Source organism: Bacillus rossius, chromosome 11 (genome assembly GCF_032445375.1).
Source record: "Bacillus rossius redtenbacheri isolate Brsri chromosome 11, Brsri_v3, whole genome shotgun sequence".
In the NCBI taxonomy this organism is placed as follows: Eukaryota; Metazoa; Arthropoda; class Insecta; order Phasmatodea; family Bacillidae; genus Bacillus; species Bacillus rossius.
This window is the reverse complement of record NC_086338.1, coordinates 27,677,260-27,703,544: the sequence shown is the minus strand read 5'-3', so window position 1 is coordinate 27,703,544 and position 26,285 is coordinate 27,677,260. Positions and strand designations below refer to the sequence as shown.

Genomic DNA, 26,285 nt, shown 5'->3' with positions numbered 1-26,285 from the left:
TACTGTGTTAACTCTGAAAATAATTTTTTCATAGAGTGAATTGGTAAGTGTCACACCCGTGACAAAAGTGTGTCACACCCGTGACAGAATAATTTTTTTTTTAGTAACCAGATGTAATAGTTATTGAATTTTCATGGGCTTGAACCCAATTGTCTTGAAATCCTTTTTTTTGTAGTATCATAGTTTTACATTTTTAATTCTGATAAATTCACAGAATTTAACAATGATATTAATGGCAACGAAATGAACTGTCTATTTTTGTCACACCCGTGACATAACTTTCCCTATTATTGAATCAAAATAACCACCAAATAAAACAAAAACGAATTAGCTCAAAATGTTCACCTGGTATTGTACTACAAATGTGTGACCATTATTTAAAGCTAAATAAATCATAATGTTGTAATAAATTATTTTGAAGGATGAAAACTGCTCTGCAGATGTCACACCCGTGACAATGGATTAACCCATTTCTTTCATGAGAGCAAGTTTACAATTTGTTTCAATCCTTGGTAGTCTTTGGCAGACAAAAATACTGTGATCAATATATTAGTTTTACGTCTTAATTTTTCATTAAAACATGGACTAGGTTTTATTTACCCTCTGGGTGCAGACAGACTATTTAGTAGTACATTTCACCTAATCTGAAAACTCGAAATCAAAAAAACGCACCAAAATTCAACTTAAACATACAGCACAACCTTAAGAAAATCCCACTTAAAAAAATCAAATATTCTGCTTAATTATTTCAAAATGTAGCAATTGCTCTATAGGGCCATAAATGCATACAATTTTACCCTCTTATGAAGTTTTTCTTGTGAGAAAATCAAATTTTCTAAGTACCTTGAGAAAATTCTAAACAAGGTTTCACTGTATCTTCGCTTACACATATTTCAACTGACAATGCATTGGTAAAGAAATTTCATATTTTAACATCTTGAATGAAACAGCACTCAGCAATGATTTTAAAGTGTAACGATTACCTGGAAAGAACGGTATTTAGGAATTGCACAAGCACTTTCCCCTTAAATTTTATAAAACCTAAAAGAAACTATAAACATATACATTTATTTTTTAATGAAAAGTTCTAATTAGTTAACACATTATATATTAATATATATATATATATATATATATATATATATATATATATATATATATATATATATATATCTACTGTGTGGTTCATTTCCCAAGATGAGACTACAATATCCATTCATTCAAATTGACAGATATACTGATACATTACCATTATCAGCAAAATAAAGGATACTGACATCCTTACAATTATGAACAACAAATTATATTAAACTACATTATTTAGAAGTTGGCAAAAAAAAAAAAACACCGTTTTAAGCTTTAATTTAGTTCTAATAAGATTTAGATTTAAAATGATGAAATTAATGTGTAGAACCTTTCTTGGTACGGTATTTTGGTAAGTTGAGGTAGTTCTGGGAGCTTTGATTTACAAAATATTATTTTTCTCCAGGTGCTCCATTTCAAAAACTATTTGGTACTGAATTTTTTTAAAAAACTGTTGCATTTGATGAGTCTAGAAAAATTGGTAACCGCATTCAGTAAATACTGGTATTTGAATCTTGGTACATTCCTACACAATATGAAATCAAAATCATGGATTTCATCACCTTGAGCCCATCTCATGTTTTTTTTTTTTTTTTTTAATTCTAAAATTATATAAAACCTAGTAAGAGGGAAATGATATCGAAGCACAGGCAGCCAAAGGTAGTGGGGAAAAAAAAATTAAGGTCTTTAGAGACGATGAGAAGATATGAGATGAGAATGGCGTATTCATTCAATGAATGTGTGTGTAAGAGTGAGGGGGGGGGGGGGGGGGGGGAAATGGGAATACCCAAAGAAAACCCATTGGCTAACAGCAACATTCACTCAAGGGCAGCTTCAGGAAGATATTAGAGGGGCTATCGTACAAAGAAACGATGCAGATAAAAAAAAAAATTTTTGAAAAAGTCAGATATTGGCCTTGGAATATTTTCAATGTTATGGTCTCAAATATATATTTGTTTCTAGGGGTGTGCGAATATTCGTAAACACGAATAGTTGCGAATAGTAACTGACGAACTATTCGCATTCGTAAGTCGAATAGCAAAATTTAAAATTGCGAATACCGTATTGGCCCGAATATAAGGCGACCTGCCGTTTCAGGAGGCCAAACAAATGTTAAAATAATTTTGGTAGAAATTAATGTGAAAATTCATTAGACATACATTTTGTGTTGATAAATCCTTTTTGCATTTATGTATACAGCATTTAACTTTCCGTTTCACAGCTACGTATTACTATTTAGTAGTGTGTTAAACGTAACAAAGCAAACAAAGAATGCAGCTTGCCGGAACAAAACAAGTGGCTAGCTGCCATGGTGAAGCATATGGCCATGAATAACTTCGGTGACGTGACCACGAATATTTGTCCATATTACTCTCTGACAGTGTCTCTGTCATATGAATTTTAAAGAATAATCTAAAATAATTATGTTGTTTGAATGTTTTTACATAAATAAAGAGTGGATTACTGTGAAATTATTAAAATAGCTTTTGAAGAAACGTACCAAATTCCTGTAAATATGGCGTCTTCGTGCGTGTTCGGCCATGTTCGTTTTACAAAGAAATATTGTGGAAAGATAGTTGGCAGCCATGAATTACCAAACATTACATCTGAAATGTTCTACTTCTTAACTTAACATTTTCTGTTTGTAAACGTAAACAATCGTCCTGAAAATAGCTGTGATATTTTAGTACAAATATTTACGTTAAAAATCTGAAATTAAATTAATGTAAATGTTAACACGCGATTGTACACAAAGTACAAATATGATATGTGTAATAAAAAGTTGACATTTTGAGATGCATCAACATTCACATTTTTACTCAAGAACAAATATTTTAATTTTCAGCTTTAAACAATTGTGAATTACTGCAATATTGGGTGGATTTATCGTTTTGCCCGTGTGAGGTAACAAAGTTTTAGTTAATATAAAAAATCGTGAACATTTTGTTTAAAAATGTTTCTACTGTAGCTTTTAGCTTGGAGCTAATGTTTGCGGTGCTGACGTCTTGGGTGCGAAAATAAGGCGACTTCCAATTTTCTCATTTCTCATTTATGTAAAAATGGTCACCTTATATTCGGACCAATATTTACATCAAATATAAAATAGATAACAATTATTAAATATTAGGTAAATATGTAGTGTACGGATTAGCGCCAAAAAAAATCGTACAAATCTGAAATAACTTTCATTATATGCTCTTTTACGTCCTCTTTTCATAACCGCCTGCGGAGATAAGAAATTCCAATTACTTTTGGAGATATCGCCTTTTTTTTTTGCAATACAAGACCTATGTAATCATTCGACCGTCGCCATTTTATATTTTGCTGTGTACGTGAATGCCTAAATAACAGAAATTTTCCGTTAGGTAAGGTTAGTTACATTATAAATACTTCAAATTAAACGGAAATTAAAAATAATATCAATTTATTTTACTTGTTGTATAGTTTTAAGTATTTATGATGCAACTGACCTGAACTAACAAAACGGGACAAAGGTAGATTAGGTCAGGTCAGCTACATTATAAATACTTTGAAACTGAACGGATATTAAAAATAATAAAATTAATTTTAATGGTTGTTTAGTTTTAAAGTATTTATAATGTAGCTGACCTAACCTAACAAACCGGAACAAAGGATTAACAGTAGGAACGAACGTAATTTTTTAAAGCATAAAAATTTGAAACGTTAAAAACTCAAGTTGAAGGCGGCCTATTGGTTCATTTGAATATTGGCTTATCACGAACTATCACGTGACAACATTATCCAAAAAAAAAAAAAACAATTGATACTCGTAAACAAAAAACAATGATGATAGCCGTGTGAATGTGCAGGTATAGTGATTAAAATTTAAAAATTCGATATCTCCTAAAGTAATTGGAATTTCTTATCTCCGCAAGCTGTAATGAAAAGAGGACATAAAAGAGCATATAATAAAAGTTATTTCAGATTTTTATAAAAAAAATTTTACAATAATTAAAATTTAAAAATTCAATATCTCCAAAAGTAATTGGAATTTCTTATCTCCGCAGGCGGTTATGAAAAGAGGACGTAAAAGAGCATATAATGAAAGTTATTTCAGATTTGTACGATTTTTTTGGCGCTAATCCGTACACTACATATTTACCAAATATTATTATTAATGAAATAAAAATTCATGCCCTCAATAACTCTTATAAATACTAAATGAACTTTTTTTTTGTGGTTTCATTCACAGAAAATATCTTGTATAAACTAAATCGGTAGCCTAAAACTCACGTAGTTTCGGTTCCCTACCATGTTCGTGCAACTTCAGATTTCTCTCAAAAATTGAAATAAAAAATCGAAGGGTTAGGTTAGGTTAGGTCAGTCACAACATGCTTGAACTTGTGATTTAACGGCTGAAGTGGTGTTAATACCAAAACGCAAAACTTCGGAAATCTTCGGAAATTCTTGCAGGGAACCGAAACTAAGTGAGTTGTAGGCTTCCCAAACTAAATATATGAAAACCTGCCATTGTTCAGTGTGGTAACATATAAAAAATATAAATATTACAATTATTCGACTTCGAAACTATTCGCATTATATTCGAAAATTTTACTATTCGATTCGAAAATATTCTACCATCAAAATCCACTATTCGCACACCCCTATTTGTTTCATACATAATTTTGATAAAAGAAAAATATTACATATGAATTTAAGTATTCAAGAAACCATAAATATATCAACATAAAAAAAAAATAGGGCTCGGTAGAGGCTATTCAGGCTCGGCAGAGGCTATTCGGGGCCGCGCTTGCAGCCACCAGGCGCCGAGACCCGGCGCGAGACGAGGGAAAGTACCTGGAAGATGCAGGATACAATGTCGGACGAGATCTTGGCGTGCGGAGGGTCCTCGTCCTTGTGCGAGGGCTTGAGGTTGTGGTTGAGGCACGACTCGAGCAGAGCGACCAGCGCCTCCGCGTGCTGCTCCATGGACCCCGTCTCCCTGCGGGGCACACCGTGCCGGCTCGCTCCGTCTCACACGTACTCTCACAGCTGCCCTTCACAAGTTTCATTACACTTCTTCCTCGATCAGTAAACTACAGTCCTTTCGGGCTTACTTCAAACCTTTAGAAATCAACTGCTGAAGAAAAACATCCCTGCTCGTAAACCGGGAGGAACGTGTTCACTTTCACATCTTAGTGGTATATCACGAAAAGTAAGGCCAGGCACACACAGAATTAGACACAACACAACACAACACGATGCCACAGACCACCATGCAATACACACAGAACCACAAGCGGCACGACACCACAACACTGTCGTCGTCATCAGACATGTAGCAACTACATCGAACGACTGCTCCAACTTCGTCGCGAGCGGACTGATAGGCTGCAGTATGCTGTGCATGTGCAAGCATAAAAAAAAGGCATAGGTAACGTAATGTATTACTGTTTATAGGCGACTCGTTAAAAACTATTTTTCATTGTTACTTTAATTTGAGTAAATATCCAGACACCACTCGGATATCTTGAGCAGTTCTACACATCGCGTGGTTTACTTCTCAAGCTCTGTACACTGTACGTGAGCCCAGGTCGAATTGGATTCGACCCACCACCAATACACACGTATACAAGCATTGCTCGTGTGTAGGACGCACGCTAGAACAAGGTTAAGTGTGATAGCCACAGGGGCATAGCCAGGAGGGGGGGCGAGGTTTAGGGGTTCAACCCCCCTCCCCCAAATTAGGACCCAATCTTTAATTAATTTCTAATTTATCACTCAAACAAATTTCATATTAAAATTAATAAAATTTTTACCATTACAATATTTAAATTTAAGTACCGAAAACTGCTAAAATAGCACTATTTTACACCTTAAAATCCAAATTTTCCCAGGGGAGGACCCCCGGACCCCCGCTTTAATACGGGGGGCCATGCTTCTTAACACCCCCCATACACAAATCCTGGCTACGCCACTGGATAGCTAGAGTTTAGTATCTCCAACATAACAGGACACCAGGCCGGCGGCAATGCGACAGGAGAATGACGGCAGCAGGCGTACCTGATGCAGGAAGTGACGCGGGTGACACATATCTCCACCACGCTCTGGTCATTGTCGTTGTTGACGTAGTCCGGGAGGCTGGTGATCTCGGCGATGGTGTTCACTACCTCCGTCAGGTCGTTGATGATGGCTTGGTCGGACACGGAGAACAAGTCACCGGCCTGCGGACACACCCCACGCTCGGCTCGCATGCATGGTCCAGCTGCCTAAACTTTTGAATCATGTTGGCCCCTTGCCAATCTCTGGATAATAGAGACCAATTAAGATTAAGAGAGCCAAATAAAAAATTATAAGAATAAATAATCTTTGCACAATTATCACAGAGAGCTAGAACACACAACCACACTAGGGTGTCGCCAGGAGGGGGGGGGTAGGGGGGTAGGGGGGTAGGGGGCAGTTGCCCCCCCCCCCTAGAGCCCTACAGATTCAAAAAAATGTAGCCAAATGCAAAAAAAATACGTACTTTTCCCACAACTTGCCCCCCCCCCCCCCCCCCAGGCCATCAGCTGGCGACGCCCTTGCAACCACATATTCTAAAAATGCACTGTGTGAAATTTACAGGCAGCGTTATTGCTTCAATTGATCTGTTAGGAATATGTCTCAAGAGTATGAGTTATTTTTCTAAGTAGAATTCACCATCATGTGTGAGCATGATAACCTGTTTGAAACACATATAAACTTCAGTATGAAATGTATTTAAATTGTGTTGTTTTACATTGATTTTCCTCACATTTTTTTTTTCCAGATCAGCACCAGTCCTAACTAATTCCACTGAACCATGTGAGTTGGCTGTCTCTCTCTCTCTCAGATTCTCAGATGTAAGCATCGCTCACGTATGCTGTGTTATTCATTTTGCCATAGCTTTACACACACATTGATACTTTATTATTATTCTTTTCACCTCCCAACTGCCTTACCATTGAGGAAGGACTGGTAAAACCTTACAGCTCCTTGGCTGCTGTGAGCAACCCAATCAACAGAATACTTCTGGAAGGAAGGAATAGGGAGAGAAGCCTTCGGGACGGCTGAGGGAAGACGTTGCCCGGGCTGAGGCTGGCCAGATCCTTGGTTGCCCGCTCGAGTGGCCGAAGATGCGCATCAACCGTGATTTAATATAAGTCCATCTTCAGAAAGTCTCCAGCTAGCATTTTCTGACTTTGTACGTCAGAAGATAGGGAGTTACGACGCATTGGCGAAACACTTCCGTGTCGGTTGCTTTCGGCCATATTGTGCTTCAAGACAACGTTTGCAACTCTTCACTACGAACATTTCTAACGTTTGGTGAGATCCAATTTGATTATAAACTTTTCAGGACTTAGATGGTATCGTCATCGCCATAGTTGCATTTTCAGCAAAACTGTATAATTTTCAGTGTAGCTGAGTACCACCCGGAGGTCCGCCAGACACAAGAAGATTGGTCCCGACTCCACACAGCTAGTTCCGGCAATTTTATTGTATATCCTCTGGTCCTATCATATTTCAAATTTACAATTCAGTTTTACAACAAAATGAAATACCTAAGTGAAAGGATATCTGCATTATTCGCTCTAGAACTATACAGACATTGCCAATCGTTGAATAAACCTAGTATTTGTGAATCAATTCTATCTCATTGAATATTAATTGGACCATATAGACCTGACAGTAACTTTAAGCAGGGATACGCCACATATCTAATCTCACACTCTCTCTCAACACTTCAGTGGCGTGCTAGCTGGGATAACAGTTTGGTAACCACACCAGCAGCATCTCGGCCTGATGCCGAGGGAGGATAAATTTATTACAGAAACCAAAAACAAAAGTCTATTCGAACTTTAAATAAGTTACAATAAAGAGAGGTAGGAAAACTCTATATGTTCACACAGACATACAGTTTGGTCGTCCAATGCGGGACCATATCCACTATATATAACATGAAAACTACAAATTCTAGCAAAATGTGGTATGGACGAACGTGTAGCGTAGCGTGCTAAGTTTTTTTATGTGTATGTTTCAGGTAGGTGGTGTGTGAAGAGTGAAAGGCACAATGACTTCCATGCAAGAAAAGGCTCAATGTGTTCTGTGGTATCACGACAGCAGGTCCCCTGTTACGGTTCAGCGCAATTTCTGAAGGGAGTATGGACGTCTACCACCTGATCACAAGAGCATAAAAGCTTGGTATGAGACATTTAAAGAGACTGGTAGTTTGGGCCACCGTTCGCGAACAGGTGGGTCATCCTTCTGTAACAGATGACACTGTCCACGCTGTTCAAGAAGCATTCCAACGAAGCCCATCCCAATTCGACACGTCAGGCTTCCTGTCAACCTAGTATTCCACGTTCAACAGTGCACAAAATACTTCATTTGTATGCGTACAAAGTTCAAATTGTTCAAGCCTTGCAACCAAATGACCACAAACATCGCGCTGAATTTGCGACAGAAATGTTGCATCGTATTGACGATGATAATGCATATCTACAGCGTGTGTGTGTCTCCGATGAAGCAACATTTCATACGTCTGGTACAGTGAATAGGCATAACGTGAGTATATGGAGTTCCGAACATCCTCATTCAATTGAGGGACATGAGAGGGATAGCCCAAAAGTCAATGTTTGGTGCGCCCTTCTGCATAACAAAGTCATTGGGCCGTTCTTTTTTGCAGAGAGCTCAAAAACAGCGCACATCTACCTAGACATGTTGGAACTCTATGCAGCACCTCAGCTACAAGAGTTTCAGCCTTGGGTTGTGTTCCATCAGGATGGTGCACCACCACCACATTGGGGATTGAATGTCCGTGAATTCCTTAATGATTCCTTAATGTTGGATTGGACACGATGGACCAACATCCTGGCCACCGAGATCACCCGATGTTACCCCCCTTGACTTTTTTCTTTGGGGATTTGTTAAAGATAAAGTGTATGCAACACATGTGCCTGATGTTAGAACACTGGTTCAACGGATAACAGAGGCAGTCGCTTCTGTTTCAGATGAAATTTTGAAGAAAACGTGGCAAGAAATCGAATATTGCCTTCATGTTCTGCGGGCCACTAACGGTGCACATGTAGAAGTTGTCTAGTCTAGTCTGGCAAATAAACTTTATGAGTTACACAAAAGGTTCGTCCAAACCGCAGTTTGCTAGCATTTGTAGTTTTCATGTTATTAATGTTTTTAATGAGGGAAAGACTTTATGGACACCCTATAGTATCGGTAGGGCTGTACTATAGAATATGATACCTGAAGTTATTTTAATAAAGAAAGGTATTTTATTCAAATCAAGCATGAGAATGATACCCAACCAAAACCACTCTAATACTGTTTGTCCTATAAGAATGTAGGGGTTGTAATTAAGTCAACACCGCCATATTGGTGACGTTATCAATATAGTTCTAGTATCGGAATCCAGACTACTCCCAAAACTGTTTCTGACGATAAGAATAGAAGAAAAAGTAGAAGAGCTGCACAAAAAAAAAAGACTCAAGCATGAAAACTTAATTACTTATAATTGCATACAAGAACTAGTATTATTTAAGACATAGTAACTTATTATATGCATCAATATTGCAGACTATATATTTTAGTTATGACATATTTTAAGAATACTATCAGTGTCATAATAAAAAAAACATATTCAAAAAATTGCCTTACCTTTGACAAGTCTTTCTTGCTAAGAACTTGAGTAAACAGCTCATGCATTTTTTAAAAGCTTTTTAGGTATACTTGGATGAGATCATTTTTTCCTGTCTTCTCTGCCACGAAGCTCCACACAGAAGCTGTAAAATAAAAATTACTGAGGCATAGCACTACTGATATAAATTAAGGAATATGTATCCATACAAAGAATTATAGGTTAGGTGTCAAACACCTAAGTCTTTGCATTAGTAATACATTTACTGTCAAGTTGACGAAAAACATCATTATGACAGGAACCAATATGTAAATCAAACAGACATTAAACTTTGGCACCACAATAACTTTTACGGCATACTTAACACACCTGCCTGCTTTCACCATTCCAAAGATATTATCCTTCAAAACATACGTAACGTTTACCAACACGTCATTAAAGTACTTTATTTTTCTAGGCTTAAATACTAGTTTTCAATAATGAAATGATCTTAAATCATTAAGCAAATATTAGCCAAACCAAAATTGTTATATCTTACAATAAATACATACTTGTAAATCCCAGATTCTTGAAACCACGACTTTCGCTGAGCTGTGTTATCTTATCTTTATGCACTTTGCGGAAGAAACGTGATAGGTCACTGGTTTTTTGGCTTGTTTTGAATTCATTGGAGTGTTGCATGTTGTTCAGATTTTTTTTTACATGTAAAATAAATTAATTATGTATAGTGAATGAATGATTTGTATCGCGTAACGTCAGAACTGTACGTGCATTGGTGATATTGCAATATATACTGTAGTGTTTGTATTGTGACAATTAAAATACTTGTAGAGGTTATGCTCACAATTAAAATACTTGTAGAGGTTATGCTCATATATTTTCTAGTGAGCACACTGTTATAAAAAAAAATTGTCCGCGTGATGACCACGCACGACAGAAGTGAAGATAAATTATTTTCATTTTCGATCCAACTATCCACATAAAAATGAATGTGAATTATAAACTCAATTGCACAAATAAGTAACTCTTTTTCCACACGAATATATAAGTTGTAAATTCTTTAAATTAAATAAAAGAAATATGGCAACGTCAATCATCAGCAGTTATGAAAACTGAGGAGTAGACACACACAAACAGCGTTATGAGAATTTCATAGCATCACTGCTGCGTCATTTCTACCTCTCCCCTGCCGTCTATCCTTCCAGCTATTACAACTAGCATATAGCATGCGGTTCTACGTACCTAACTCCCCCCCTTCCTTTGCCGTCTTCCCATTCAATTTGACCGCTAGTGCATGCGTTGGAGTGGTGTCGCTGCTGATGCACTCTCCTGCTCTACCGGTTCCCCCACCACGTACCTAATTATTCCCCTCATGCGATCAAATTTTTCGTAACGCTCGAAAAAATTACTACCATCTCAGTAAAGAAGTTTCACTTCAAAAACTTTTAAAAGAATTACCCTGTTTCTAATTATTTTAGCATCAGTAAAATTTTGACCCATTAGTGCCTTGTTTTTTTACAGTTAACTTTTGTTTCCTTTTTCTTCCCAATAAATCGTGTTTCCCACTGTCACCTCATTACTTCCTCTTCCATTGCAGCTGACCGGAAATAAGGATTGCTTGGTTATATATTTTACATACGTTCACAAACAAAATAAATAAAGGGGTTGAACTGCCATTTACTTTCACTGTGTCCACTTGGGAGGGTAGGAGACACAATGTAATTTCAATTTTTACTTTAATAGCCCAAGAATAGAGTTACGTTAGTTAAATGGTAATATCCCGTAACCATGAGGTAAACAAAAATGCATTGATTGCTAAACAAAACTAAATGCTAACATTATTTAACTATTCATACAATTTTGTTGGCCTGCAATTCTGCTTTATTTTTTTAATTGAGTTTTATGTCTTGCTGACAAAATTTATTACTGATATAAATCTGTAACATAATTCAGAGACGAGAAGAGTTCTGCTATAATCCAGGATTCATATTAGCATTTACTTGGTGTAATTTCGGCAAAGCAGGATAGCTGGACCTGAGATTCAAACTTGCGTCATTCGTATCAAGAGTCCAGCACCACTGTACCACCTCAGTCCATTACTTGATTTCATAAAACTTAGATAGGTGAACTCAGAGCTTGGAGGCAAATAATTATTTCAGGCCCCCTCCCTATTATTTAATGCACAACGTTTCAAAATCCCCAGTTAAAAAAAAAAAAAGTACGAGTAACTCAGTTCATGTAACAGAAATGAAATTTCTTTGGTAATTCAAACCTCAGCTCATAAGTATATTATAAGGGTTAAAATGGCAGAGAGGGAAATAAGACAATTTTCTAAATAAACATGAATTTAAAAAATTTTTACTCCAAAGTAAGCTCAAACCCCACTGTGTTGCCCTCTGCCCAAATACTCCCTAAAGTCAGGGCGTCGTCAGGCGCAGGCGGGTCCCTACTATCCCTGCAGCATGGCAGGGTTCAACCTGAGCCTCACTCTACCATGTGCAGCCTGCTCAAGGCATCGGGGCCCGACAAATTCTCTGCACCGTCCGTAATCTATCATCCATCCTTTTCACGTCAGAAAAATTTCACAACAATGTTTTACGAAAATGTTGCATTAAAATTTGGCCTTGAAATTTTCTCCGATCGCACCCAAAGAATTTTCACTTCAAAAATTGTGATCTGTGTATATTGTATAACTTGAAAGGTTTCCTATGAAGCACATCAAAATAAACATCTTGAATTTTCCCGGCTTTAAAAAAATTGGGGGCAAATGACATCCATCTTGAAGGGGAGAAGACGTGGTTTGGATACACTACAAATCAAAAGATAATCAATTTTCGAAATTTTTTGGCACTAACCCCCCCCCCCTCCCCCCCCCCCTTTCCATCCTCCTCCACTCGAGGGGGCCTCATAACTACACAAAAAGAATATTCATTGCCCATAGCCCTAAAGTAGTGGTTTTTTTGCCCCTCTTTTCAGCAAATATGAATGAACAAAAGGATGAGAGCTTCGTTGAGAGTTGGCGCACAGTTCTCTTTGATGCTCACAATACCCCATGTTAAACATAGCGTGTGACACAAAACACTTGGTATAGCAACGGTCAACATAACACTCGCTGAAATCTTTTTTTGTATGATCCGTTGAACAAAACCCATGTTAGACTGGAAGAGTGACCCAGTAAACACTTTTTTATTAATTAACTTTTTGTTGAAAAGGGCCATGACTCATTCTCCAAGGGGGGAGGGGGGTGGGTTTTTGACTCACTGACGTCCAACTTCGTAATATTTCTCCAAATTGCACCTCAAAATCAATTTTCAGTCTCTCGTAAATTTCTGGGACAATTAACACCCCTTTCCCCCCCTCCCTCAACCCCAGGAATCACCCAGGGGGTCAGAATCAATGGACTTCAAATCAATTTGAGGGCAAGTGACCCCCTCAAAATGAGGAGGGAAATTGAACCATCTTGGATCTGAAACACAACAAAAAAAGGAATCAATTTTAGAAATTTATGAAATTTTGGGGGTTGACTTTGGGAGGGGGTTGTAGCCTACCCCAGGCAAATTTGCCACCATGCCCCGGCCTCATAGATACACAAAATGCATACCTTGAAAGTAGTGGTTTTTTGCCCCTATTCCTTCAGGTTATAGTCATGAAATTTTTGTATTGTCATTTGGATTACATATACTGGCAAAGTTTCAAATCTATAAGTACAACAATTAGACATAGGTTAAAATCAAATTTTAAGATATAATTACATAGTTACAAGTGAATTAAATTTGTATAAATTCCTCAAAATGCACTTCAAAATCAATTTTATAAGTCCCAAATTTTTGGGCAATTGACCCCCACCCACCATAGAAGTCTGATGGTGCCAGAAGGCCCCAAAATCACGTCAAAATTAACGTACTTTAATGTCCAGACGTTCAAAAAATAGGGGGCAAAAGGCCTCTCACCTGAAAAGGTGGAACGGGAGGTTGAGGACCCTGAATGGCTCGGAAACACTGCAAATTGAATCCGAATCAATTTTTGAAATTTGTAGTTTTGACCCCCCTCCCACCTCATGGGGGGGGGGGGGGGGGGGCAGTTGACTTGTGGCAAATTTCCCACCATGCCCTGGACTCACAGATATACAAAAAGCATAGTTATTGCTCAGAGCACAAAAGTAAGTAGTGTTTTTTTTTTCCCCATATCCCCTATGACTTTTCAGGTCAAAGTAATGAAATTATTGTATTGTCATCAGGATTACATGTACTTGCAAAGTTTCAAATTGATACAATTAGAAGTAGGTTAAAATCTACTTACAAGATTTGATTACGTAGTTAGTTATTTACAAGTGAAGTTGATGAAAGCACGTTAAAAAAAAATAGAACATTTTGTTGCTAGTACAAAATTGTGTGCAAGTTTCCATGGAGCATATTTTATAATTTTTAGAGTGTGTTGTTGCATGTATTAAATGAGGAATTTTAACTATATTTGAATTTGATTAAAAAATTATTTGAAAGTTATAATAACATTTTGTAATGTAATGTATGGATAGTACCAGTGGCGTAGCCGGATTTGTGTATGGCGTGTGTTAAGAGGCATAACCCCCCCCCCCCCCCCCCCCCCCGTATTAAAGCGGGGGGTCCGGGGGTAAAATTTGGATTTTAAGGTGTAAAATAGTGCTATTTTAGCAGTTTTCGGTACTTAAATTTAAATATTGTAATGGTAAAATTTTTATTAATTTTAATATGAAATTTGTTTGAGTGATGAATAAGAAATTAATTAAAGATTTGGTGCTAAGGGGGGGAAGGGGGGTTTAACCCCTAACCCCCCTCCCCCCCTGGCTACACCCCTGGAGAGTTCAAACCTCTTTGTTGCAAAGTGACAGAAATTAAGTTTGTATAGTTGAGGTTTGATTGTTCAGAGATATCTGTCAAGTTGAATGCAGGCACATTGGAACAGTGATGTGTTTGTTTGCGCAGGTACTGGGACTGCTGCTGATGGGAGCGCGATGACGGAGCACGAGCGCGACGACGCGGGGGCCGCCAAAAGGAAGGCCATGCAGGGGGGTGACGCGGCCGAGAAGAAGCTGAAGGCCGGGGACACGGACGGGGAGGACAGCGGGACCGGCGCAGACGTCGCGAGCCACCGCCCGGCCGGGAGCGACGGTGTCGACTCCTCCGACGCGTCGGGTGACGGCGCCGGGACAGACGAGGAACCCAAGCTGTCCAAACGTCAGATGAAGAAAGAGAAAAAGAAGGAACTGTACAGAGCAAACCTGGCTGTTAGAAGGTTCATTTCACGTGCAGCAAATCTTTTAAGAGTGCTGTGTATTTTGGGTGATCTTATGTTTCCAAGGTCTTTGTAGCTCTGATTAACCTCCACACCCATCCTTTCACTCATTTCACTTCATATATGAAGAAAGAACCTCTTTTTCCTATGTTGCAGTTTCAGTCCTCAGTTACATTTATTTTTAATTTTTGCCCCTTAAAATGCCACCTGATGTGTATTTTGATGCTATACAATATGCAAAAATGCTTCGTCCAAAAAAAAAAAAATTAAATTTGAATAATACATGGCAAAAGCGCACAAAGAAACGAGGACAGTGCTAACGGCAGTCGGCGTGTGTTAAGCGCCCATGCACTTACACACTGCAATCTAAGAGTAGGATGCTCTATAGCAATACTTAATTGTTGATTGACTTACCTTCTTTGTATTGAAAATTTAATCCCTAACTTGCAGAAGTCAGCTTCTTTTGTATACTTCTGAGAGACAGCAAAATTTCAATGTACATATTTGTGTTTTCACAGGTGTTTCACAACTTCATGTGAAAGAGTTATTCTTAGAAGTTTCAAAGTGAGGTGTCAAGAAGGGTTTTTCAAACAAATATGCGTATGAAGATCCTAATAATTGCTCCCTATGCACTTAAGTTGGTGATTATGTTCATATTCTCTCATTGAAATACGTCATGTGGATAGCTTATTTGCCACTTAAGAAAATAATGCTTTCTATACTTTTATTTTCGTAAGAATCACAATACTTGAATTGTTTAGCTCATCTTTAAAGACACTTATTGTTTAAACTGAAATTTTTTTGAAAAGTTTGCTTTTATATTTGTATGCTTGTATTAATTATGTTTACCATAGGATGTGTGAACTTACATCAGAAATATTTGTTTAAGAGTAATCACTAGAGGCGAGATTGTATGGTAAATAGAGATAAAATCAAAATACTGTAACAGCAAAATTAAGTCAATAAACTGCCAAACATCATAATGGAAGTCAATAACACTGAAATACAGCAAAATTCACCTCAATTTCCTCATTATAGCTATTAAAATATGAAATTCATTTTTCAAATCTTTAGTTTAGGTTTTCCTTTAAAAACTTTAAAGTAAAGTATTTAAAGCAGTTTATAGCTGATACCATACAGTAATGGGTAAAGGTCTAGTATAGAGAAACATCACAAGAAAATGTACTTGTATAAAGATTTTGGACTTTTGACATTTTATATCGATTTCTTGATTATTTAATATTTTAGTTGCAGATTTTGGTTTAACCGACTCTCATAAATATATTAGCAGTATTGTTTAATTCACACATTTTAAGTGTCTTATCACGAATGGTTGAAGCAGTCGACATGTACTTACTATTACATGTTTCTTAATTTTTAATGGCAATAAATATGAAATCCGCTATTGTTAATGGTGAAATTGACTATTTTCATAATACCGTAGAATCTTGGCTCTGGTGATCAGCGATATTGTGAGCACTTGCATACGTGTTTGTGTGTGTTTGTGTGTGTGTGTTTCTTTGTGTTTGTGTGTGGGTGTGTGTGATTGTGTGTGTTTGCGTGTGTGTGTGTGTGTGTGTGTGTGTGTGTGCTGCAGGGACTCGAGATGTGTGTGACGGATGGTGTTCCAGGGCGAGGGAGAAGGAGCGGCAGCGACAGAGGAAGCGCGAGGCGCGGCTGAACAACGTCGCGCTGGGTCCGTCGCGGAAGGAGCTGAAGCGCTGCACGATGGCCGGCAGCGACTGCAGGGTCAGGATCGCGATAGACATGTCGTTCGATCACCTCATGAGCGAAAAGGTTGGTGCGGTTGTAGCCGCTGCGTTGGGCTGCACTGCGGCGTCACCTGTTCGGACCTTGTTCCGCAAGTACATTTCCCCTTGTTTCCTGTACCGTGGTTCTTTCATTTGAGAAATAAAACTGTAGCGGACAATAACATACTAAGATTTGCTACAGAAGAATATTTAATATTTTAGTTGCAGTTTTTTTGTTTAATTTTCAACAATATATGTAGTATTGGTGTATGTACAAATTTTCAGTGTCTCACCAAGAATTTTTGAAGCAGTTCATATGTGCATATTATCACATGTGTTTTAGATTTTAATTATGATAAAATTTTAATGACTATAACACCATCAAATCTTATTAATGTATGATTGTGATAAAACCAAATGTCTGGGTGTAAATGTTTGTGAAATTTTGGCTGTTTGGTAACCAACCTAAATTAATTTTATCAATATTATCATATTATAACAATATGCTATTTTTGTGTACTCTTATCTTTTACAGCAACATCATTACTGTTTATATGCCACTGGCCAATCATTTCTTGATTTGAGTGAAGAGCGAATTTTTGTAGTTAAAGAACCATGTGTAACAATGACAGCATGTATTGTGGAACTGTTTCAGTGAAAAATAAAATTGGTTAAGTTCCAGCACTCTTTTTTTTTTCATGAACTTTTGAACAAAAATCCTGAACTCACACGGGAGGAAAAAACCTAGAAATTGGTAAATTATTCTTATATTGTAAGGGAACTTGTACTGTAATTATGTCTGGTCATCTTTACCCCAGCCAATCTGATTTGTTACATGTTAAAACATACATGGTAGTTTAGTGCAATACACTATTTTCATGCTGATGCTGCTAAATTGTTTAGAGAACTTAAGAAAAGGTGTGAAAATTACATATTTAAAGTTTTACCATGTTGATCTATGTACATGACGTATTGTGTATACATATTCTTGTTTATTTTCTTTAATTTGCATCACACTTATGTCTAGGGCTGTTCTGATACCTCATTTTCCAATACTGATCAACATTAATAATTAGTGGCCACACTATATGACTAGATAGGTAATTGAAAGATAGTTTTTTTATAAATATGTTTGAGAATTAATTAAATTATTTTATTTCTAAGTCTAAATTCAAAACAAGTTATTTGAAAATTGTGCATTATATATTTATTAGATAAACTTCTTCATTTCTATTTATTTTTAACAGTGCTTAAGGTATTAATTTCTATGATTTAACTTTAAAAATGTAGTTACATAAAATTATTTTATTGAAGATAAAAATATCATTAAAACTATGACAAATAAACATAGCAAGTATTTAAAAAAATCAAAGTTCTGAGTATATTTTTCCAATACCTGTGTTGATACCTTGGTATGGAACAAGAGCTAAATATCAGCTGATATCCGATACCAGTTTTAGGTATCGGAATAGCCCTATTTATGTCCTTAAACTTTATTTTTGTGGAGTGCACAGTTAACAAAATGTCATGCATATAATTAATAATAACTTTACTGTTTTCTTTAGTTTCAAATTCTAATGATACATACTAATAAAGTAATATACTGTTTTTACTGATCGTGGTACAAAATTTTGTTTCAGGACTTGGGAAAGTGCATTAAACAGATCCTGAGGTGCTACAGTGCCAACAGACGGGCCAAGAACCCCTTGCAACTTCACATCACAAGCTTCGATGGCAAGACGAAAGATGCAATGGCCAAACACTCTGGTTACAACAACTGGGATGTTCGTAAATTGTACATACGTACATCCGTACATACTGCCTGCATTTTTACTGTCCAGATCTTATTCCATAAGTGTGTCATCCAATTGTATTTTGTTGTAGGTATATTTTCAACCAGACTCGTATTTGGACTTATTTGACCGTGAAGACATTGTGTATTTGACAAGCGAATCAGAGAACGTCTTACACGAGTTGCAAGATGACAAAGTGTACGTTATTGGAGGCCTCGTGGACCATAATTCACAAAAGGTGAAGCACATTGTTGTTTTTAACTGTACAGTTTTGCCAGCATGAAGTGATAGTGTTTTTGTAACTTAGTAAATCACAGATGATGCTGTCCTTTCCACATAACTAGAGCCAAGATTATATGGTTTTATTTTGAACCTGATTTCGTCATTTAAAACCACACATTTCGTCGTTTATTCGTCTTTTAAAAAAATATGGCTTTTTTAAGTTATTCATGGTACTTACACAATATATTTCACGATTGTGACATAAAAAAAAGCAGTTGGGCCTATTGTGTTGTTTAGAATCACATGTAATCAACATTTTAATGTTATGGTTAAACATTTTCTCTTAAAAAGTACCATACATTCTCAGGAACCGTCAAAAAATCTGATATTTTGGCACCAAAACAAAAATACATGGGGAAAAAATTGTAAAACTCACAATAAAAGTTTTTAAAAAGCCATTATTTAACACGCAGCATATATTGTGTGTGGGTTTATAATAATCATACTAATGTTCGTATAAGAGAGAAAAAAAAAGGACATTCTGCTTAAAAATACGCTAGCAGTAGCTTGTGCAACGTAAGTGGGAGCGCGGGATTCTCGTCTAGATAGGCTGGCGGCAGCACAGGCGGCGGATGCATGACGTCATACGGCCTACCTCTCCTTCCCTTTTCCAGATTTCAAGGTTCATCCCTCCCAGGCATACAAACCATCGTGTCTCTCTCCCCCTCCTCCATCAACATCCTTTGGCATGTGAAACTGTCAACATCCTTCCTCCCCTTCTCCAAACTGCGTGCGACCTTTGAATATATATACTGTATAGAAGTCGCCAGCCCAGGTTAAAATTTCTAATACGGTTTTGAGGTAGTTGGTTAATTCACCGCCGCAATCGCCACCATCTCTAGGGCATCGACTTGTGGTGGTCCCTAGCGGACAAGTGTCAAACTCTTCAAACACCCCTTCCCCCTCCTGTTGAACGACATTGAGCTGCAGTGAATGATAGGTGGGGGTGCGGGGGAATGACAGCGGGCGACAGTGCTGCACTCTAACGTGTAAATAACTAAGACCATACAGGGCGTTACGGCAGCACACTGCAGCGGTGAAGTTCCCAAGCTGCTCATCATACGCTTCTGAAAAACATAGAGTAAATCCTATCCATTCGCGACTTCTATACAGTACCTATATATATTCAAAGGTGCGACGGAAGCCAGGTTTGTATAGTCCATTTCTGGTAAAATGAAAAATTTTTAAGGGGCCCTGCGACAGCCATTTACCGTTAATTGTTTTGATGCAATTTGTTTGTTAGTTACACAACATTATTTCTACTGGAATATCACTGAAACTTCAAAATTTATTTAATGAAAAAATTAGCAGGGCCGTAAAAGTATTCATTTTTACCGAAAATGAACTATACTCTCCCTTCCTGCCGGACAACATTCTCGGCGCATGACGCATGGCAACTACAGTCGTGTGCCGCGCACAGCCACGAAAAACCTACGTGATTTCCAAACTACACAAAATATCCGACTGGAGTCTGTTTACGAAAAGCATTTAAGAATTTGTTAATGCCCAACTGGTTCTTTTGATATCGGATCAAGAGGATTTAGAGGAGATAAAATGGCTAAAAGGCATGTCTTCGAAGTTTTAGGTGTAAAAAACCCGTTACAAATTTCTTGAAAGTATCTGAGGGAAATGCATTACACATTTATCTTTATTTTTCCACCATATAATGTTACGGTCACCGCTCAAATTTCACAATTATCTGACAGGAACGAGATGACTGCGCACCAGTTCAGAGCCGTGCTAGAACTACCATTGAGCGTCGCTCTTATTATCCCGTTTTACTAACACACACGCTGACCAGACGGCGCCCTAAAGCTTATTAGAGGAAGCACGTAGAAATGCAAGGCAGGAAATTCTTCCAGCTTAACCAGGACCCGGGCAAGTCTTGACTATCAAGCTTTTCACATTAAAATATAACAGACTTGTATTGTGTAATTTCTGTGTTATTTAGAGGTTTTTCTTAAAAATCGCTTTTTTCGCATTTTCCATATAAATTCGCGGAAAATATCGCGATTTCGCGATTCACCATATAATCGTGGCCCTACACATAACATTAAATTTATTATGTATTTGGTTAGAAACTACACTAGTGCTCTGATCCCACATCAGGCATGAATAAATTGTGAGACCATATTGCTGATTTGAAACATAGAAACCGCTGAATGTGTTGGTTAAAGATACTACATAAAAGGTTAGTTTTTTTTGTGAGCTCAGCACATGTATGAAGCTTATTCAGATCACCATGTTACGTCACTCCAACCATGGATGTTAACCTTGTCACCAAGTGGGAAAGGCAATGTATTTCATCAAATGTAATTTCTTTTGATAGGGCTTAACTCTCGAGATTGCGGAAGAGAATGGCATACAGCACGCGCAACTACCTATCGCAAGCTTTCTTGAGATGAAGACAAGAAAAGTTCTGTCAATTGTACATGGTATGTAGGTGAAGGACTCAAGTACATATTTTCACCGTGAGGAACAGTCTTAATGGTGGAAATATTTTGGTCTGACTCACAGTCTACTGGGTTCAGGATGCCATAGGAATGTATGACATCTGTAATGACATGTAGGAGAACAATGGAAAAGTTTTATGTCATTATTGTGGTATCCATAATCTATAGCAAACATTTCTTGTCTAAAGGTTTCTATCTGATAATATTTTATGTTGAGCATGGTAGTATGTATGTGACCAGTGAATATAGTTTTTTCCATATACAGGGATTAAGCCCTGCTATTGTGGACTTTTTAAATTTTTTTGCTGTCAATTACATTTAGAGTTATTTATATTAATTTTTGGCATGACAGGGCATAAATAATTTTTATCATGCTCCTATGTCATTCTACAGTCTGATGTACGTTTATGAACAGGCTACTGTCTGAAACTGCTGGGGTAAGAGTAGTTGATTACTTCTCAGAAGCTACTACAAGTGTTGTAGTCATAATCATGACTTCAATCCATGAATGTTGGCAGTAATTTAAGTGTTCAGAGCTATGTCCTATGCATGTCGAGACAAAAAACGGCTGTTTGGCAGTCTGTGGCTTAATATTTAAAAAACCAAGATCGCAGGATCTAGTTTCCTTATTAAGGAGTACTGCATTTTGGAGAACAGAATCATAAGTTTTCAGTTCTTTAGAAAAGTATGATGTAGGGTTTTTTTCTGGTATTCACTAAATTTTCTATCTGTGTCATTGTGGATTTTGTTTCTGACTGTATTTAAATAATTGTGTACTTTTTTGACGTACAGTCAATTCTGGTTTATCTAATTATCTCCTTAGCTGCTTATCTGCACCACCTGTAGAACTATTTAATAAGCTTAAGGAACCCGCCTAGTCAGGGGTGTATTTGTGTTAGTGAGGCAAGATTATAAGTGCCACTCTTGTTAATGTTTATAGCGCAGTGTTGCCTCTAAGTGCAAAGCTGTGGACTGGTGCATAGTCTTCTCATTGTGTATGAGGTAACTATGAGGTTGTAATGGTGAACATAACAGTATGTGGTGTAAAAATGAAGATAAAGGTGTATTGCAGGTCGTTTGAGTGGGAGTTACATGCTTGACATTATTCTGAAAACACTTATTTTAGCTTATTTCATTCTCCTACAAATAGTTTAAAATTGAAATTCAGAAGCAGAACTACAGTAAAACCCCATAGTTTCGACCCCTCACGATTCCCGGTAATAGGGTCATAATAGAAGAGGGGCAATAAACATTTTGGACTGCATTCATTTTAACAGCTGAAATCTTCCAAAAAGAAAAGCGTTTTGGACCACCTACTACTGTTGCTAAAACGACTATAAACACAATGCAATAGTATCTTTAACAAGCGCTAAGTCCATTGTGACACTGATTACATAAGGAAAATGTTAAGTAGAAGTGGGCCGTAAATATATACCTACCAGAGAGGTCAAGAATGTTAAGCACCGTGACAGAGCTTTGTTATCGCAGGCGCAAGCAAGCAAGACGTGGAATGTTCTGAAGAGACGAGGGTAATGCAGGGTAGGACCGGACAGCAGCCAACTGTGCAGTGTGTGCCGTGCACGGGTAAAAGGGACAAACTTTTTTTTTTGTTTCAACTCACGGAAAAAGATTATTGCCCGAGCTGTAAATGATAAACATCGCCTGTGGCTATCGTGAATATCGCTAAACCAGAAAGATGCGAGTGTCGAAGTGTTCACTATACTGTCTTATGATGACTAATATTTAACGTTAACAGTTAGAATTTTTGTGCACCAAGTATTAAGGACAGTAAATTAAGACATATACAAAATTAATTTCTGTAAAATTATTATTTAATTTTTTTTTTTAATATTTTAAGTTACTGAACAAAAGCACACATAAAATAAAATAACCTTGTTTTTGGTTGTGAATTTGATAAAAAAAAATTACTTCCCCTTATTATTGGCTCTAGAATACATATTTATATTTCTGTATATTGGAGCCAATCGACCTAAATCCAATTTTGTATATATTTGTCTTTATTTCCAGAGCTTTAGTTGAGCCAGATAAGACTTGTGTAGTTACAATGTTATGTACCAGTGGCTGTCACAAGAAGTCCTTTATTTGGAATAAATTAAACATAAGTTCATTCTTGCTGGCCCCATATCATAGTGGTTGATGGAAAAAATCATTTCACTATCCTGTAAAGTTTTCTAACTGTGACAGGCTAGTTGGTACTTACTTATCCATCACTATTTTACCCAGACAAAAACTCTGACTTTCGCCAATCTGTGGATAGGCCTCAGTAGAGACAAGATTTTGTAGTTTTATTTTTAGTACAATTTTGTTTTTAAAACAGAAGATTTCAATGTTGCTGTTTTTATTTTTTACATATTGTCTTTAAACATTTTAAAAAAAGTGTTATTATTCAGCGAATGTGAAACTGAAATATTTATTAATACTTAATTCACCAAAATAGTCTTTACTTTGATTGACACCTGATGCACATATACAGTAAAATCATTAAGTAATAACAATGTCTAGAATGGAACTACTCTGACAAACAAAAAATAAATCTGCAAATTTTTGTGTTTGAAACATGTGCCGCCATTAGCCCATTAATGCAAATGTGTGTTACTGGCGTAAGAGATGCAAGATCAAACAGTTTAATATCAATTTCTTTTCAGTCAAATTAGGTCATACATTCTGGTACAAAATTAATGGTACATAAGTTACATGCAATGAATTAACCATGATAAAACAATTCTTTTTGTAATTTGAGTAAAGTTTTGTCAAATTGCTGATTGATTTCATGTTTACGGTTGCATCTCGGTGTTATATATTGTATTGGCATCAGGGGCGTAGCCAGGCGAAGGGGGGTTTTAGGGGTTCAAACACCCTCCCCCCCCTTAGCACCAAATCTTTAATTAAATGTCTTATTCATCACTCAAACAAAATTCATATTAAAAATTAAAAAAAAAAATTGCCGTTTCAATATTAAAATTTAAGTACCAAAAACTGCTGAAATAGCACTATTTTACACCTTAAAATTCAAATTTTCCCGGGGGAGGACCCCCTTACCCCCCGCTTTAATACGGGAAGGGGGGGGCATGCTTCTTAACACCCCCCATACACAAATACTGGCTACGCCGCCGATTGGCATGCTTTGCAGTGTTATTTCGGTGTTGTTGCAATTCACCATACAGTCTTGTCCCTACTCATTAAGTGATAACATAAATTTGAGATTGATTGCTGTTTCACGTTTGTGCTGCCCCTCCCTCGTGCAGTGTTCGAGATCGTGCTGTTGGTGAGCGAGGGCATGTCGTGGAAGGAGGCGCTGCTGCACGTGATGCCCGCTCGCAAGGGGGCGGCGGAGAAGAGCACCGCGCCCGCCCCCGGACGCGAGGCCTGCGGAGTCGCAGACGGCAGCCCGGGAGACGCGGACCGGGCCCCCGTGGATGCCGGCGGTCCGCCCGACACCGTGCCGGCAGCCAGCCTGCCCCCGGGGGTCACGGCCCAGCCCGACGCATGAAGCCACGAAGCACGCTCATCTACCGACACGCGCAACATCAGCTCGTGCAGATGCTTCAGCAATGTATCGGCAAGTACCTTGCAAAACTTGAAAATTTGTACAGAAAGCGATGCTGTGATTAGTGCTTAAGTGAGGAATAAATTTTTGTTATGAACCAGTGCCTTTTTATTGATGTGTTAAAAAAAACTTTATGATGGGTTCATTTTGCAATTCCTGCTTAGATAATTTTTCTTCTTCATATTGTTACGATTTACAGGGTTCGTGAAGGGATAGCCCAATTAAAGATTTAATTTCACACACAGTTTTATTGATGGCCACTACTTATGTCACTTACAATTAATGTTCTAAGATGGCAAATAATTAACTACACTTAAAGAAATGTCTATTCCCCAGTCGCTCGTTTTCACACACTGCACACCTCACTGGGTCGCACCTCTGGCACAACTCTTGCCGTAGCACCCCTTGTGGTCCTCCGTCGCAGGACTCCGTCACCGCCGTCGCACTTCCCCTTCACCGAGATCCCACTCGACGCCTCGCTCGGAACTTCACTCAGGACTCCGCCGCACCCGCGGCACTATTGCCCAAAAACTTCGCCGCGGGAAAACTCCCAACTCCACTAACTCACTCCCTGCCCTGGAACCTTCGTCCAAGGATTTCGCCACTCTGCCGCACCCACGGCACTATCGCCCCGGAAGCTCCGCCGCGGGAAGGCTCCCGCCTGAACTCTCTGAACTCCACTGACTCCCTGCCCTGACGTCCTCAGGCATATATATATAGGCACCGGCGCAATTCCAGAACTCACGAGAGCATCCAAGGCCAGTCGCGTCATTTCGAGCCGTCCCGACGGCGGAAATCTCTCGAAAACACGTGTCGGCGGCTTGCGTAACTCCGCAGCTGGCAGGTTTCGGATGTCAAACTAACACTGCCGTGCTGGGGTGAGCAGAGGGCTGGAGGGAGATAAAGCGGCGACCCAGGTGTGCACGGCACATCTCATGTTACGGCGGCATGTGATGCAGCCCAGCTAGCTCTGCACCTGCACGTGACGTGGCCAAGCTCATGTTCGTAATAGGAACTTTTAGCACGTTTAATTATTTTTTTGGCAAAATATGAAGCCCGTAAGGTAATTCTTACTGTAATAAATATTAAAAATTGAGTTTCAGTTACAAGTTAAAACTATATATATTTTTTTGGTAATACAGTAGAACCTTTATTATCTGCGACCCCAATTAACCGGGTATTTGGTTGACCGGGGTCGCAATTAAAAATTAAACTTTTGGGGAGGGGGGTTCCAAGCTTGTAAAGTGTGATTCATTAGGAAAGGGACGAAAAATAAGTAAAACTAAAAACTTCATATTAAAAGTAGAAACGAATGGAGAAAAAAAAATGGACTAGAATTGCCTGTGAGAACACTTATAACTTTCTTTGAGCAGGAAGATTTTGATTACCTTCATATTATAACTTTAAGGAATATTAAAACAGAAACAAAATTGTTTTCAAAAGTAAAAAGCAAAA

The 26,285-nt window shown here is 37.9% G+C and overlaps 2 protein-coding genes across 5 annotated transcripts in view; one reads left to right on the top strand and one right to left on the bottom strand.

Moving 5' to 3' along the window:
- Positions 1 to 10,373, bottom strand: part of LOC134536728 (protein melted) — a 48,344-nt gene extending 37,971 nt beyond the window's left edge. Inside the window, exons 1-4 of one of the 3 annotated variants that reach the window (XM_063376611.1) lie at positions 10,264 to 10,373; positions 9,733 to 9,857; positions 6,109 to 6,269; positions 4,903 to 5,047 (exon numbers count right to left, since the gene is read on the bottom strand). In XM_063376611.1, the coding sequence (XP_063232681.1) occupies positions 4,903 to 5,047; positions 6,109 to 6,269; positions 9,733 to 9,780 (354 nt within the window). In that variant the 5' untranslated portion in view covers positions 9,781 to 9,857; positions 10,264 to 10,373. The other 2 variants (XM_063376613.1, XM_063376612.1) reach the window with 2 other exon arrangements.
- On the top strand, positions 10,288 to 24,927 carry LOC134536729 (tRNA methyltransferase 10 homolog A). 2 transcript variants are annotated; one of them, XM_063376615.1, is made up of 7 exons: positions 10,288 to 10,348; positions 14,674 to 14,983; positions 16,615 to 16,780; positions 18,375 to 18,518; positions 18,619 to 18,765; positions 21,139 to 21,244; positions 24,529 to 24,927. In XM_063376615.1, the coding sequence occupies exons 2-7, from the start codon at positions 14,703 to 14,705 to the stop codon at positions 24,771 to 24,773; spliced, it is 1,089 nt and encodes a 362-aa protein (XP_063232685.1). In that variant the 5' UTR covers positions 10,288 to 10,348; positions 14,674 to 14,702; the 3' UTR covers positions 24,774 to 24,927. The 2 variants fall into 2 exon arrangements, with proteins under 2 accessions (XP_063232685.1, XP_063232684.1); XM_063376614.1 differs by having other exon boundaries at positions 10,342 to 10,475.
- The last annotated feature ends 1,358 nt before the right edge of the window (positions 24,928 to 26,285 follow it).

Excerpts from the sequence above, each read along its gene's own strand:
- LOC134536729 (XM_063376615.1), top strand. The coding sequence starts at position 14,703 with ATGACGGAGCACGAGCGCGACGACGCGGGGGCCGCCAAAAGGAAGGCC. Across the intron at positions 18,519-18,618 it reads CTGGTTACAACAACTGGGAT|GTATATTTTCAACCAGACTC; the intron begins GTTCGTAAATTG and ends ATTTTGTTGTAG. Across the intron at positions 18,766-21,138 it reads TGGACCATAATTCACAAAAG|GGCTTAACTCTCGAGATTGC; the intron begins GTGAAGCACATT and ends TTCTTTTGATAG.